Source organism: Anser cygnoides, chromosome 31 (assembly GCF_040182565.1).
Source record: "Anser cygnoides isolate HZ-2024a breed goose chromosome 31, Taihu_goose_T2T_genome, whole genome shotgun sequence".
NCBI lineage: Eukaryota > Metazoa > Chordata > Aves > Anseriformes > Anatidae > Anser > Anser cygnoides.
In genome coordinates, this window is record NC_089903.1 from 2,572,756 (window position 1) to 2,589,637 (window position 16,882).

Sequence of the window (16,882 nt, forward strand, 5' to 3'; positions counted from 1 at the left end):
GTGGCAAAAGAAAGTATCAAAACACACAGTCAGGTAATTTTTAAATTACCTTAAATTTAAAAAGTTTCTCTCCTCTTTGCTCTCCAGAAAATTTTACAAAATTTACAAACAAAGCTAATTTTTCTAACTACTTCTGGAATAACTACATTGTGTTCTATAAAAATACAGCTTTGAAGATAGAGAAGCTGTTATTTTCTGTATTACGGTTAGTATTGACTGTTGTTGAAATTAAGCCTTTTTTAAAATGGGAAAGAATGTTTTGACAGGACTCTATGATATATCTCAAACCACAAGCAAAATAACACTATGATAAACTGTGTCAGTAGTGTAGTTCATGAGGGATATTACAGTTAGCATAAAGAAATAAAGATTAATCCAAAATGCTTACCATGCTGATGGACAGTTGGAAGGAAGAAATCCATGTTCCCATCACCACTACCACTGCCATCATTTCTAAAGAGCTCAGCAACTTTAAGATGACAGACATACAGATATATACACATATATACATTTATAAATCAGAGCGCAAGCAAAGAGAAATTTAAACTATTCTGGACAACAGGAAAAAAAGAGGGAAGCACTCTAGGAAGGTATCAACTTTGCTTCTGAAAGTGTACAGGAGTTCTAATAAAGACTGAAATATTTACATATGCCACCTCTTACTTAATTTATGACATTGGAAATAGCAATGGGAAGTCAGAATGAAAGAAAACACATACACATAGTTTATCTTTCCTCTCTTTCCCTCTTTGTGTCCCCATTTTGTATTTCCCCTTTCTCACTCCTAACTGAGGCTTGTCATGGAGGAATCTAAATTGAAAAAAAAAAAAAAAAAAAAAGGTAGGGGAGACGATAAAGTCCCTCAAGCTCCTTATTCTAATATTTTCTCACAAAGTGAAAATGTTGGGAAAATCTGCAGAAAACTTAACTAATGGGGACTTCATAAGCTTTGTGTTTGTGTTGGAAAGGCCAAAAAGAAGGCTCATTTTAAAAAGGCTATATAGTTACTGGATTACTAAAGTTAGTTGTAAATTTTCTGTCACAACAATTTGAAAGAGAAAAGTTTGACTCCTTTTAACAAAACAACTATTCAACCAAAAAGACAAAATACGTGAAAAGTCTCAAGACTTTACCAAAAGAATCACTGAGACCATGTTGCACCATAGACACATACAATCATAGCAGAGAGCTGGATTAATTCAAGGAAATCTGATACATCCTCCCAGAAGGGACCACACTTGCAATTTCTGAATTGTTTAAAAAAATAACATCAGTTTAAAAAAAAAAAATCAATTTATGGCTGTCAGTGTTTCTAATTACTTTTCCCTCCAACAAGCTTTACAATCTCCGTTAAAATTTTTCTCAAATGGAAAAAAAAATCTGTAAGGTATTCAGGGGTTTATGTGGCAGCACCACTATGCTTTGCCGTCCCTTCAGACTAGCCCTTCAAACCAATAATTCTTTCAAGTGTTTGTCTTGTTCTTACAGACAGTTATCTACGAGCTACCTCTGCAGCTACAGCTCAGCAAACTCCCTATGGCCCTCAACATCCACAGCCTATTACTGCTATAATCCATTTGACCTATGTATTGCAGTTCTTCTGATTTCACTCATGTGGAAGAAAAAACAAAACAAAACAAAAAAAAACCAAAACAAACAAACAAAAACACAACACTTTGACTGTTTAGCCTTAAATATTTTATAAATATTCCATATTTTTGAAATGCAACATATTGCTAATATATTTTTGCATTATTTTAGTTCTCATTACCAACCATGAAGTTATACAAAGTGAAAAGCAGCAATTGCCTTTAGATGACCTAACAGATGGCAGTGATACACTTTCCCTAATACATGGTAATAATATACTTGCTATGGGATCTGGTTGTTTCCACCAAGGATTAAGAAAAGAACTGAGGAACAGTTCTTCCCTACGAAAAAAGACAGCTGTATGGGGGTGGGGATGTAGAGGTGCTTTTTGTTTGTTTTCAGAAATAACATAGAAAATAATGCCAAGAAAGACAAGATTTTTATGAACGAGTAGAGGTCATGAAAATACAACTAAGGGACTGATATATGTGCCTTACCTCCTCCCTCTGGGTTCAACAGCTCCACTTTAAACGTTTTTTCTAATTCAGGAATAGTATTATCAGTGATGTTAACAGTAATGTACTTGTATCTTTCTCCTGGCTGAAATTCCAGTGTACCCACAACAGCCTGCAATATAAGAGCTCTTCATATTTTTGTTCAAGTCTAATGTTTTCATCCATGTAAAAAAAAGAAACAGAACCTTCATTTTGTCTTTTTCAAAACATCTACTTTTCCTCACTTAAGCTTTAAAAAAAAATCTGAAAAATCTGTTTTACAAAAGAAAAAAAAAAAGAAGAAGACATCTAAGTTGACATACTGGTGAGCATCTGCATTCATGTACATTTTTCTTATTTTTCTGCACAAATGATCAGTTGGACAAGCAAGTGCAGATACATGCAGGTTATTTTGCTAGGCATATACAAATCCCAGTATGTACAAGCATAATGTTAACCTGTACATGCACTTGAATAATATGGTCTGTAACAACAGCAAAACTCACAAATTGCTACACTGGAAACTCTGTTAAGAAAAAAAAAAAAAGTTCAAAACCAGAGGCTTTTCCTAGACAATGCAACTTACTGCAGAGAAAAGAATGGAGAAGTCACATGATGTATATTTTTAAGTGAATATTACATATCCATTTGCCACATCACCTTGTAAAGTAGTCTTTCTGTGAAAGAATCATAGCTGGGCTAGAGCAGTCAAACTGAAAGCTATCTCCACGATAAATAACTCTAATTAATTCCAAAACAATTATACCACCTTGGCAGTTGCCATACCTGATAATCTTTGGGACTGAAAGCTGTGACTGGCACTGTTCTGTATTCCACCAGAACTGTTCCAAGAAGGCCTTGTGCACGAACTACCAGTAATCTGACGTGTCCAGCTTCTTCTTTAATAGTAATATGGGGCACAGAAGAGGCTGGAAGAATCATTTTATCACCTGGCTGAGGAGGTGGCCCCACAGAGAACTGGAGCAGACCTGGAAGACAAGAATTACTACTTACATGGCTTTTCATAACAAATTTTAAAGATGATAAACAATTTAAATAAAGTGATTGATAACATATCTTGTGATGGTTCTGAAATTAAAAACCACATATACCAGTATACCCTTAAGCCTCAATCACACTATTTCCAGAGATGTGCTGTGTGCCTTACCCTCTCTCACTGATATTCTTGTCAGTCTTGATAAAAGGCACAGCACAATAATAAAACCTTCTCTTCCCAAAAGAGCCTCACAGGCCACGGTTTTGCGTATTTACTGGTACAAGACATATGGAGAAATGACTCTCATTGTCAGGAATTCTCATTTGATGAAAAACCTGGACAGGATCAACTACATGCAGAGCCTTTATTTGCCCTCACAAGAGAATCATTGCTTGTTTGGGCAGGGAAGATTTGAGGCCTTTTTGTAAAATTATAAAAGAAAACTAATTCAGTATTCATTCATGTATATAAACAATGAATTAATTCAAGTCAGATAAAGTGGAATATATGAGATTGCTTCCTCAACTATTACAACCAAGCAAAGTTTTCATCTGACTGGAAAGAACTACACAATAATCTGAAACAAAGCTGTATAATTCCCATCATTGTTACCGTATGGGTGGTCACTGGCTTTGATGCTGATATCAGTAGTTTCCTTTTCTGGATCTATACTTGCTCCACTGGTAGGAGTTGAACCTAGTTTCCCATCTCCAGACACTGCAGAGACTAATGTCACACGGAAATATTCATTTAACTCCGGAATGTCATCATCAATAACATGCAAATTTAACACCTAGAGAAGGACCAAATCATGGAGAAATCAAACCATGCAACATTCTTTGATTAGTCAGTCAGCTGTATCTGCTGTATAGTTCTGAAAGCAAAGGACACTATTTTTGCTCTCCACATAAATTCAACTAATTTCTAAGATAACATTTTATGTCTAGAATATGCTTTCCAAAAACAATGCTTCCAAGCTACTGGAAATGGAAGGCATATTTTCTGAATTGTTTCAAACTACATAAATAAGTGATAATAAATACTTGTTTGGTTGGTTTTGTATATCTTCACAAAAGCAGAGTTTAATTTCCATGTACTGAACATGAAATATCTGATAAATTTTAAAATCTTTTTGAAATTATGCTTATGAAGAGACATTACAGTGATTAATCCAATTTAGAGAGCAAATAAATTGAGCTTATTATACCACCTGACACTTTGACCTGCAGATCATACGATTTACTAACATAACCTTGCTCTAAACACGCTAACACATTCACTTCAGAAAATTCCATCTTTCTTTATGTTTCGATATGGTCGGACAAACATATAGAAAACATTTAAGTAGCTGATCATATTTAGAGGCATGGTAATGAGTAGATTACAAATGTCAGTTGAAAGTCCCTTAGGATATCCCACCTGAAGAGCAGCTTGCTACCAGCCCGTTTCTTAGAGCCATGCACATTAGCTCCTCTGTATGTATGCAGTAAATTGGACCAGTAAGCTGTGTAGCAAGAGCCTACATCAGCCATTTTCTGCCACTAGATAGAGTAATGTGGGCCTCGTCTATGTTGCCATGCTAGAAAAGCTTTGGAAATTTCTGCTATATATGATTGTATGAAATGCAGTAATATCATTTCACAGAGAAATAAAGCTGAATGAACAAACTATTATAACATGAATGAACTATTTTCAGATACCACACGCTTTTGCCAGTCATCACATTATCCAGATTCACAGTTCTAGTGAAGTCACTGGGATCCCTGCAAATGACTTCAGCGAATTTGAGTCCACATTGACTTCTGCAGCCTGATATAAGTGAAACTGAGGATGGTATTTTCTACTCACAATTCATCCTTATTATACAAACAATAATAGAAAGTGTATGTTGTTTCTACAGTACTGTGGTCCCGCACCACTTCTTCAAATAAATTTAACAATTCTGTGCTGTACATCAGGATTGAATTCATTGAAACAGATTATTTTTATTTCTATTTCTAGCACACGCTGTTTATTACCACAGAATTTTAATCATAGGACAGCCCACGTTGGATGGGACATCAAAAGATGAAGTTCAATGTTTCATGGAAAAAAAAAAAATAGATGAAATAATCCAGCACCATGTTCAACTGCATCTTAAGCACCCCTGGTGATGGGAATTCTACCATAGAACCATACATTGGTTTGGGCTGGAAGGGACCTTAAAGCCCACCCAGCGCCACCCCCTGCCATGGGCAGGGACACCTCCCCCCAGCCCAGGCTGCCCTCAGCCCCATCCAGCCTGGCCTTGGGCTCTGCCAGGGATGGGGCAGCCGCAGCTCCTCTGGGCAGCCTGGGCCTGGGCCTCACCGCCCTCTGAGGGAAGAATTTCCTCCTTCGCCCCCTCCCTCGCCCTGCTGCCCACGCTGCTGTTGGTGCAGCCCAGGGTACGGGTGGCTTTCTGGGCTGCAAGCACACATTGCCGGCTCATGTCGAGCTTCTCATCAACCACCACGCCCAGGTCCTTCCCCCCCCAAGGGGTGCTCTCAGTGCTTTCTCTGCCCAGCCTGTGTTTGTGCTTGGGATTGCCCTGGCCCAGATGCTGAGGTCGGGACAACCCGACCCTGTCCCTAAGGAAGTCGTTCCAGTAGTTGTAAAAAATTTCAAGACAAAACCTCTCCCACTCTATCTTTGTACTCTTTGCCCTCTGTCTTCTCCTGTGGTTTCTTGAGAAGAGAGAGCCTCTGTCAACTCTGGAGCTGCCCTTTAGGTACTGTAATAATGGGATCAAAGTCCCCTTCTAAAGGGTGAAAAGATCTAACCCCTTGAGTCTTTCCTTAGAGGACAGGTTCTCCAGCTCTTTGATCATCTTTCTGGCCCTCTTTTGGACCTCCAGTCTGCCCACATAATTTTTTAATTGTGGGCCTCTGTAGCTTTGAATTCCTACTCTTCAGTGTATCCTGGTATCCTGGTATTTCTTTTTTCTTTTTCTTTTTTTTTTAAACTAATTCAGATAAGGAATTTCGTAAGACTTTTAGAAAGCTTTCTCAGAAGCAGCTAAAGCTTCCCTTATGTATCATTTCTCTTTCTCTCCCCCAACTCAGAGATGCAATTCTGATTACCAATTTCAGGTGTCTCTAAGGCCAGAATATTGAATAATTTCCTTATGTTCCAGTTGCTCGCACACTTTATGCAGAGGAATAGATTAAAGCAGACAGTAATCATTTCAGGGAGACTCAAAAACAGCTATTGTTACAAGAACACCTTTAATCTCCTGTTTCTGATTTTGAATTTAAAAGGAGACAGAACCTGGATAGCCTTGAGTGCAAGAACAGCAATGAATCTTACTATTGCCTATTTAATTGTTGTGGACATAAATTTGAGTTACAACACTCAGATCAAACCTGATCATTTTCCAATTTCGAAAGTACATGGACTATCTACACTTTTTAAAGTATATGTACACATACACATAAATACAGTTAATATTTTTTATGTATATGTACATATATCTAATATGTACATGCACACATGGTGACTTTTGAACTGACATATACACAGAGCTACAAATAACACTTTCTTGTTGTCAGGGATGGAAAAAAAGAAAGAAAGAAAATATATATATAACAAAAAAATAACAACATAAAATAACAAAATAAAAAATAATAATAAGAAAAGCCATGTGAAGTAAACACTCTCTAGTATGCAAACCAGCCAAGCACCCTCAGAAGGTATTTTCCAGGAGGTTTGTAAAGGACAGGATGAATTGTTAATAGGAAGGTAGGGTTTACCTCTGATCTCTGCCAAGGAACGAATGTGATAGTGCCACTGCTATTAGAAAAATCGGTAACAGAGTAATTAATGCCAGTGGAATCAACCTGTGAGATAATGTACTTTATATACACATAGTCTAGGGCTCCCCTTGTACGCTCCACAACACAGGATATAGTGGAACCTTCATCAGCAGTCTGGAAGAAAGCGAAAATTTGGAACGTTTATTACTGTCAAAGTAAATCAAGGCAATTTCATTAAATAACACGAAAATATTTAATGCCAGACAAATGTTCAAGTAAAAAATTGCTGTCATGTTACTTTCAGCTCTTTTGGAGTGTTAGGAAGCTGAAACTGACCTTGATGCCAATCAGAACAATCCTAGTGGAATCTGCAAAAGTCTGATGCCTCCCTGAGGACTATTAAGGTAACAAATAACAATACACTGCAGTTCGTCCTGGACACAACCCCTTTCCTAAAACTATGCGTCAGAGACAGAATCAATATGCTTGAAATGTACCTGTCGAAAGCAAATGAAACTATTGCTTTATAATAACGTCAATATTGTAATTTTCCTTAGCAATAATTTAAAGAAAGATTTGGATCAGCACTTTCTCTAACCAGACACACTATGGATAGAAATAAACTATACCATCATCATTCAGAAAAACAGATTTTTCTCTTCTACTGTCCTCCTTACAATTCTGTATCTTCACAGATAACATGACTTCTGCAGCGACAACTTCACGTCTCTGGAATGAAGCTTTAATTGGTACTGACCTTCTATTTTAGAAAATAACGTTCATAAAATTAACATAGAAAATAATTTTATCTGAAAGTTATTGGAAAGGTTAAAGCTATCTTATGCATTAGATAAATTTCAGGGCTGCTTTGTAAGAAAGCATAGATACTGTGTGTGACTTCAGCTGCCTAGTAGACAGATATGCACAGTTAAACTACTGGTAAAAAAATGCTGTGTTCCTGCATCACCACTAAGAGCTCTAATACTTCCCTGGTGAAATGGACATATGATAGGTGCAAAACAATTACCGTGCCATATAATTATTTTTTTTCTTCATGGTTGGCTGATGATCTGTGGCATCACAGCGTATCAGAGGTACTTGAACCTGAAGGAATCTATTATCATAGCATATGGTAGGCACACAATAAGCAAACTGAACCAAACTGAAAACTAGTATCACTCAGGCAAGACAGTTATTTTAAAAACATCATAAGCACTTTGATTAAAAAAGAATGTAATTAAAGCTCATAAGAGTTCCCAAATGAAAACTATATTAAATTTTTTTTTCCACAAAATAATCCAATACCAGTAGAGATAGCTATCATGTTATTCCCCCTTATAATTGATTAAAGAAGTAAAGAATGATTTATGTTTATTTCAAGCCTCCTCAAAAAGTAGCAAGTTTACACTCTGCATATAGAATGGATACCACTGAAAAAAGATTTCATCTGTTAAAACTAAAACAACAAAAAAAACCACTACTAAATCAACCAACTGACATCAAACATATGCAAATTATAACTTAGTTTATGACAGCAAATGAAGGTGGAAAAATCCATAACACTTTGTCATTGCATGATCTCTAGTAAAATTATCTCAAACACATCATGTGACACAGAAAACTAAAATAAAAATCTTTGCAATAATCCATTCTCAAAAAAAAACCAGAGAATTAAATCTTACATTTTAACTGGTAACTCAAATGTAACAGAAGTGAAGGTAAAATATTTTTCTAGAAAAAAAAAATTAAGCCTTAGTCTTCAGTTTATATAGTAAACTAAATTTTCTTAACCATTTTTTTCTTTAGTTTTTTAAAATTATATAGTAAATCCCAGTGGAACTGAGGTTGTATTAACAGAACATATGCATCTCCAAATCCTAGGAAAACTTTGCTTAACCACAAAAGCAAACACTGCAAAATCTAGGGTTTGTTCAGGTCACTTGGTCCTGCCATTTAGCTTTCTGTGCCTGAAATATCACCTACAATTTCCATTATGACCACCTTACCTCAGGGATACATGCTCCAGTGAAGCCAAATAAACCATTAGCATTATCACTTTTCTGTATTCTTAATCTTGCTGTGGTGTTTTCTTGTGAAATTCGAGCTCCACCACGCACAGAAATGAGCTTTAGTATGAATAATTCTTCTCCTTCTTCCTCTTTGTCATCCTTTGCAGACACGATGAATGATTTATTGGTCTCTCCTTGCCAATACTCCAAATACCCAGAGACAGGGTGGACATCACTTTTTGCAGGAGTTGCATGAAGTTCATAGATCTCTGCTCGTGTCAACTTACGCTCATAAAGCCTTACATCCTGCATTAACCCTGTGTACCTACTGCTGCCGTTGATTCCTGCTCCAATTCTTACTATTCCTGGACCTGAGAAGGAAATTATAATTTTTTCTCATGTTATTGTATTTGTATGAAACAGTCAGCAACTGACTACCTGTTTTTCTTAAAAACCAATGGTAAACTGTTCATTGTCCCTGGATGAGGAATCATATTGATCTTGAGATCCAAAATCAGGAGGTTCCTTGAGCCTCATCTCAATGTTACAGGTAAGTCCTCACAGGCCAAACAATTCCATCCTATGCTGTCCAAGTTTTTCATCCTATTAGTTCTAGCAGCACATTATCATCATCCCTCATTTTTATAAGTCTTAGAGACTTGAGGCTCCCTCTTTCCTCCACAGATTTTCAGAGCAGAACTGCAACCCCTTTTAGCCCTTGTTTTGCTGAACAAATCCTACTTTGTTTCCCTCTGCTAGGGCAGCTGATCCATTCTGATGATACTCATGATTACTGCATTAACCCTTCTGGACATCCATTTCATCCACCACACTGTAATTCCATGCAAATTCCAAACTCTTTTTACAACAGCATTTATATTTCTCTGTCTCCAAACTATAGGATCACAGCTGCCTCATATTCATTCCTACTCTATCCTATTCTGTGCCATGCTATGCTCTTGTGCTAAAACACACACATCAGCTGTTTTCAGTTGCCTTTCAGAAAACGAAAGAAAACAAACAAACAAAAAAAGCTGTGCTCTTCAGTGTATTGTCATACATATGACACTGAGTGGCAGTTGTAGAGATGAGCAACCACAGGAACTGATAAAAGTCCCAGGGCACAAAGTGGAGGATGCTGAGAAAAACTGGGCTGCTATGCACACCACTGTGTATTACCCAACATTCAACGGAGAGAGATGACATACTTGCCTTACTATTGCATTATCCCCAGACACACGCCATCCCCACTAATAAAGAAAATTTACAGCACAGACATATCCTTCTAGCAATAAAAGCATAATTGCATTTCACATATATTTGTTCTAGAAACCGAGGGAGGGAAAAAAAAAAAACCTCTCAGCCTCTCAGCTTAGCTACAGTACTGCAAGTGTGATGGAAATTACTAATTGCAGAAGTACTATTCTTTTTACAAATGGAAAATTTGATTTCTTAAACTTCAACCTGGAATTTTAAAAGCAGAAATAAAATAGTACACCATACAATTAATAGTCCTCTACTCTCACTCAACATCGCAGCAGTTTGAATTTTTTAGAACATTCACACAATTTCCATAGGCTTTCTGAAAATCCTCAAAGAATTCTTATCCATTCCTTTCAATTAACTTAACAGATATAATCATTTCAGTGTATTTCTTCCACCTTTGAAGTGGCTAGACTATGCATTTCAGAGCTTTATATATGGAGAAAAATAGCAAAGGCTCACCATCAAGAATTGCTTCTCCTTTTAGACTCTTCATTCCTCCCAGAACTAGAATTCCATCAACGTAAAATTCAATTATACTTTCATCCAGAGTAATCAGAACGTGAAGCCAAGTATTCTCATCCAGGTATTTCATGACTGATGTTTTAGCCATGTATGTCATATTGGACCCTAATGCTGTATAATGAAGCACTACAGAAACATGAGAATCATTTGTCTGAATTTTCACACCATAATATAAAGTCCCATTATCGTTATCCTTTTCAACTATATAGCCATCTGTACTGACATTAGGAATTAACCAAGCTGAAAATGTAAAATTGGTTACTGCATTATTTCCATTGTTATGGGTATTCAGGACCGATAATGCCAAATGCATCCTCTTTTCCACTGAAATACAGAGCGTCTGTTCCACTGTGATGGCGCCTCATGTGGGGCTGTGATTGTACTGAGCTTGGGAATGATCCAAGCAACAAGAAATCTACCATTGATGGCAGTCCAGCTTGGAAGGTACTAGACAGTATTTCCCAACCTAGTCGGACAACACCAAAGGTGCCTTGCTGTCTCCAGATGGTGAAGTCCGTAATATAGGAAAGGTCATCTTCAGAAAGAGTATCTTCCACTATCTCTCTGTCCTGGCTCTCTGGATCTATAACAAACACTCCAAAAGGGTCATCATTGAAAGGGATCATGACAGTTACAGTAGGACTGGTTTCAGATAACTGACCACCAGGACCAGGAGACCCACCTGCGTAATAGAAGTTAGAGTAAAAGTTAATGATTAAACAACACACTCAGAAAAAAGTTTCAAAGTACTTTTTTTTTTTTTTAATAAAACAAGTTTCTAAAAAAACCTCAAACCCTCCTTTAAGATCCTCTGGACTTATAGCAAATGATCTAACTTGAAAATTACATAGGTTAATTGTATTATTCTTAAAACACTGTGCTGATGTAATTTCAGTAGAAAACAAACCCACATGCTATTTTTCAGCTGTAAAACACACAGATGTCTTTCAGGTGAAACATGACAAGGTCCATCTTTTCTTAATTAGCCAATAAGGTAGGTTACCTTTGATTCGTTTGATAAGCATGGGGGCCAAATTCAATTCTTGTATTGCTCAAAGACTTACAGGAATAGAGAATGGCAAAATCTTGCCTGTTGCCTCTGATACAGAAGTACATACACCTTGCAGAAACAGTAACCAGTTGTGTGTTAAAACTGCTGCCCAGTCCTGGTGTTAGTCATCTATCTTTGCACAGTAAGAATTCATGATATGAAGATCATGTTGTGAATGGAGAATCTCCGTGTTCAAAGTGTACAGTGATCTACCTGTTATAAGCAGGAAATCTTTTGTACATCCGTATGGACTTCACTTACAGGAAAGGCCAACACACATTTTCACTTGTATCAGAGCACAGAAGACCATGAATAGTACTAAAGTGGAATTAATCCAGATTAGGAAATGTGTCCAGTAGCAATTTAAAGTTGTAATTTAAGTCATGTGAAGTGGTAACTACAAGTATTTTACCTCCTCTAGGGAAACAAACAAACAAAAAAGCAACCTCTATTATGGTAGACACACATAACCTTTAATACCTTTGTTATTTCTTTGTTAGTATCTTTGTTTTATATTTTGTGCATGGAGATCTATGTATCTGAAATTCAGAACTCTTGGTTTTTGAAATGAAACTTCTGAACTTTAAGAAGTTTAATTTCAAAAACCAAGAGGCATCCCTTTTAAAGTTCAGATCACCAAAATGTGTTTAACAGTAATTCGGGAACTGAGTAACTCTCTATATATGGAAATCAAGATTAAATGAAAAATAAGACCTAAAACCTTACCAGAAAAGCATAGGATATCAAGACATGATTCAGAGCAATGCTCTTTCTAGTGTTGGTTTCTTTTTGATTGATTAAACATAACTCTTTTCTACCAGATATGAAGGAAATGGTGATATGGAAGACAATACCTGAAGCATTCACCAACTTTAGAATGTAAAATTCATTGAATTCAGGAATTCTATCTGAAATGGCACGTAGTGTTATTGACTTCGACCTTTCACCATCCATGAAGCACACAGTCCCATAAGTTTCATAGAATTCTTCTCCTGGCTTCAGTGCAGAGTTATTATCAAACAACTGCCAGGTCAAAGAAACATTGCCGAAGTGTCCTCTGTGTCTCAAAATCCTGTTCAGTGATACAGAAAGAATGAGAGTCCTGGCAGGCATGCATCAGCGTTGAGTAGAAAAGGAAAATGTGGAGACTCCTTTTACTGTAATCTTCCTTACAGTAAGAAGTAATATACTATGTAATATAAAGTAAAATGCTAATATACTACAACTGTTCCATGAAGCCTTCCTTTTAAAGGCAACCACTTTTGCAGTACAATTCTACTCCCGGAATACGTACTTTAGAAAACAGAAGTAGCATACGCAGGTCCATGCAGAATACTACTGTGAAGCTACACATCACTGTGTCTTGTAATTCCAATTTATAATAATAAATATGAATGCATAATAGTTCAGAAAGTTAACATTAAAAATTAATATACTTGGACACTCTTAGACAGGAAAGAGAATCATCTACATTTAACCACAAACGTTTCTCCTTTCAGTCATCAAGTCTACTTAAACTTTTTCTTACACTTGTATTAAATTAGAATTACATTCTACGGCTTTCAGAAATCTACTGTTATTTGTGATTAAGAACGTAGTAAATGAAAAGATTTTTTTTTTTTTGGTAACTATCTGCTAACACAATTACACTAATTTCAAAAAGGCACTACAAATAAAAAGTGACCCATACAGTGCCTTTATTAAGAGTGCGCTTACATACAGGAAGTTTGCTTCTGTCGGTTTGCACGGTGACATAAAATGCCTTATAAATAGATTATATCAGGTTGAAGAATTAGTTCAGCTAAACTAGTCCAGCCACAGCAACACATTTATGTTGTTTCTGCTTCCAAAGGTTTTTCTTCTGTGGCGTTAACCAGGGTGCTCTATCCCAGCTGTGTAGCGCTGCTGCACTAACTCCAATTACCTCATTAAAACCTCTGTGTTTTCGGTGGTTTGGTTACATGCTACTTTGACCACTTTTTTATATGCTACACAACTGTCAAAGTAGTGACAGTATGGAAGAGACAGATCCCTAGTAAATATATTTTATCAATGATGACTGAGCAGGTTCCTCAGATGTTGGAGATCTTGGTATCCTATAATTCCATAAAGCACCTGTATATAAGCATGTTTACATCAAAACAATATTCTTAACACCACCAAATCCACAAAAATTATCCTGCAGATTAGACTATAAAGGACAAAAAAACAACAAAGCCCAAAACAGTGAACAGCACAACAACAAACACACAATGAACTTAATATCCTCTTTTCTTGAGACTATTCATATTTCAGATGTATTGACACAAGCATAAAGAACCAATTCACAGCCATAAGCATCTGCTTCAAGGCTTTAAAACAAACAGACAAAAAAAAAAGGATGATTTTTTAAATGCAAGAAGAACCTCTTCCCTAACTATTTGCACTATCGCATTTATTGTGACCTAACTTCTCTTTACAGCCTGTCTCAAGATTTCTTAACGAAAAATCATTTTTTCATCCAATTAAAACCCCATAGTAAATTTATGAAATGAATGTAACAAGGCGAGATGCCAAGTGCATTCAATTTTTAACCCTGCTAATTCTTCAATATATCATGGTGGCACAAAGGAAAATACTTTCAAAGGTCAGACTAATGAAGAGTGTCACATCCGGACTTTAAGTATAGATTTCAATCTGTAATTAACAGATAAAAGAAAAAAAAAATACAAAAACAGAAAGAAAGAATACAGTAGTTTGCAGTTGAAAATTTCAAAGATGGGTACAAAAAGCCACCTAGTGCCACACAGTTTTATTTAGCTATTTGTTGAGTGGTTTTTTTTCTTTTTCTGTCAGCCTAGGTTATATTGTGCTCAATCATTCAGATTTTTCTGTATCTACAGGTTCCTGAGATTATAACAGAACATCAATGCTGAAGTCTTATTTAGTTACATTTCAACATGAGCTTCTGTGCACTTTTTAATATTTACTGTGTACTCCATAGTATTACAGGTGATGTCTTCAACACATTACAAATCATTTAATCCAAAATTTTGTAAAACTGTTTTTCTATAGTGCACTTCTATCAATGCACACTTGTGCATTTGATTTAATCAAAGTGCTATTTATAAAGTACCACATACACCAGTTCCAAAAGAGTGCAAAGATATTCTTTAAACGTTACTTACCAAAAAATGTTACTTTTGCCTTCTTCAACTGGCTTCTCTAAAGGTTCCAAAGAGAAAATTCCATTAGGATCATCATTTGCTTCAATAATAACTGTTGCCATTCCAGCCTTAAAGATAACTGTATCTCCTAAAAAAGAGGACAATTATTATTATTAAAATTGGAATCAGAAATGTAGGTAACTCTAAATCCAATTATGTTTTCTACTCACTACAATTGCTTTTATACAAAGAAAAGGACAATTATAAAAGTCAGTGAAAAACAGAATTTGAGGTATTCAGCAGCAGGCAAATCAGAGTAAAAGTATTTAAGTAGTGTACCATCCAGAGAGCAAGACGTAAGATTTTCAGGAAAAATGACATGAACTGAGAAGATGTGATTCTTACTACACAGTATCCTTGCATGTAGTTGTTATGTGAGGTAACATTTTCTGTTTGATCATCTGGACAAGTCAAAAGAATAAGATATTCAGAGGTACAGAATAAAAGAGTAAGGTATTCAGAGAGCCCCGACCTTCTTTAGACCTAGAAGAAAAGTATTGCATTTAAACTAAATACAAGCTATGAGCAATGTCTAAGAGTTTATTCACTCCCATATCAAAGAATATCTAAAAGGAAGAAACATAAGATTCTTATTATGTAGATGGGAAGCTAGCAGGCTTTCAGTGTGCATATTAGTACAGGTAAATATTAAGGGATGTTAATTCTAACTCCATTGCATTGTCCATAGATGAACATAATGTGTCCACACCCACCCCATTTTTTGTCTTCTTTGAAAGTGTCCGACTAAATTTTGTTCCACGTTAAACAATGTGCTTATTCCTCTAACTTCATATACCTCTATTTGTATTTTCTCTCAGGAACAACAGTCCCCAAAAAAATTTCAGAACAGTCAAGGCCACTGTATGTAACCAATCATAGAAAGAAAACCAACTTTTGCTTTCAGGAATATGTATAGAAATATTCTTTATTCTTAGTGATTCTAGAATGGCTGTAAAACTATATGATGCTCATTTTAGAGGAAAAAGGAGGCTATGGATACCCATTCCCCATGTGCTAGGAGAAAAGCCATGATATGTTCCCAATGGGGTAGTATTGGGAGCTACCAGTAGATCCTGAAGAAAGTTATTAAAGTAGAAAGAGACAACAAAAGAGAAAACTTATGAAGGAAGAAGAATGGTTTTGTCTAATCCTTTCCCTAGTCTGATATTTTATAAGAGACCTGGGTACTACAGTGAATACCAGCCGACCTTGGGAAATAGCTTAGCTGCCTTATACTCAAATTACTGCTTTCCCTGTCAACCTCTGGCTGCCTGCTACCAATGTTCAGGGAAGGATTCAACTCAAGATCAATGCTGCCTTGTGAGAAACTCACAGGCCAGCCGCAGGGTGTCCACTGTAGCATGACCTCAATCACTTCAGTCTTATCGACTGCTAAAGACTAAGACCATCAGAGACTGTAATGAGAACTAAGATGCTTAGCGTGCTTACAGATGAAGAAATCTAATTTTAGGTTTCCTAATCTTGAATTGAATACCTGGTAGGTATTTTACTTTGAGAACGTGTCACACAATCTGAAGGTATAGTCTGATGGTTAATTGCCATCATCTTTCTTTGCTTTATTAAATTACAGCCCCTCAGGTTTCAATGGCTGATTCAATACAGCTTTGCTTTGCATTGCAAAGATTTGCAGCAGATTCAGAGCCTGTTATTACCTCTCAACTAGAGAACAGTAAAAAATGAAGGGCAGTAAATTAAAATTTGATAACACAATTGCAAATGACTCTCCCACAACACCATGAGTTTTGTTGGAGCTAGGTGTGGGGAGGGTCTTTATTAAATACTTAGGGCTCTGGAAAAATTATGAATTTCTTATACTTCACTTTTATTTTCTCATGTATATTACATAACAGTGATAATTTATTCTAAAAGATATGTATTTCAAAAACGTGAGGAATGGGCTGAATAATTTTGGTCATTCCTTTTTAAGTGTAAACTTTGAAAAATAAATAAATA

General features: G+C 36.2%; 1 protein-coding gene across 1 annotated transcript in view; it reads right to left on the reverse strand.

Annotated features, from left to right (window-relative positions):
• The window catches only part of LOC136787812 (adhesion G-protein coupled receptor V1-like), a 154,966-nt gene that overhangs the window by 111,816 nt on the left and 26,268 nt on the right, over positions 1 to 16,882 (reverse strand). Inside the window, 10 exon segments of the mRNA XM_066985141.1 lie at positions 389 to 469; positions 2,088 to 2,217; positions 2,871 to 3,073; positions 3,694 to 3,874; positions 6,852 to 7,028; positions 8,861 to 9,234; positions 10,589 to 10,931; positions 10,933 to 11,333; positions 12,557 to 12,774; positions 14,870 to 14,996. Coding sequence (XP_066841242.1) covers positions 389 to 469; positions 2,088 to 2,217; positions 2,871 to 3,073; positions 3,694 to 3,874; positions 6,852 to 7,028; positions 8,861 to 9,234; positions 10,589 to 10,931; positions 10,933 to 11,333; positions 12,557 to 12,774; positions 14,870 to 14,996 — 2,235 coding nt within the window.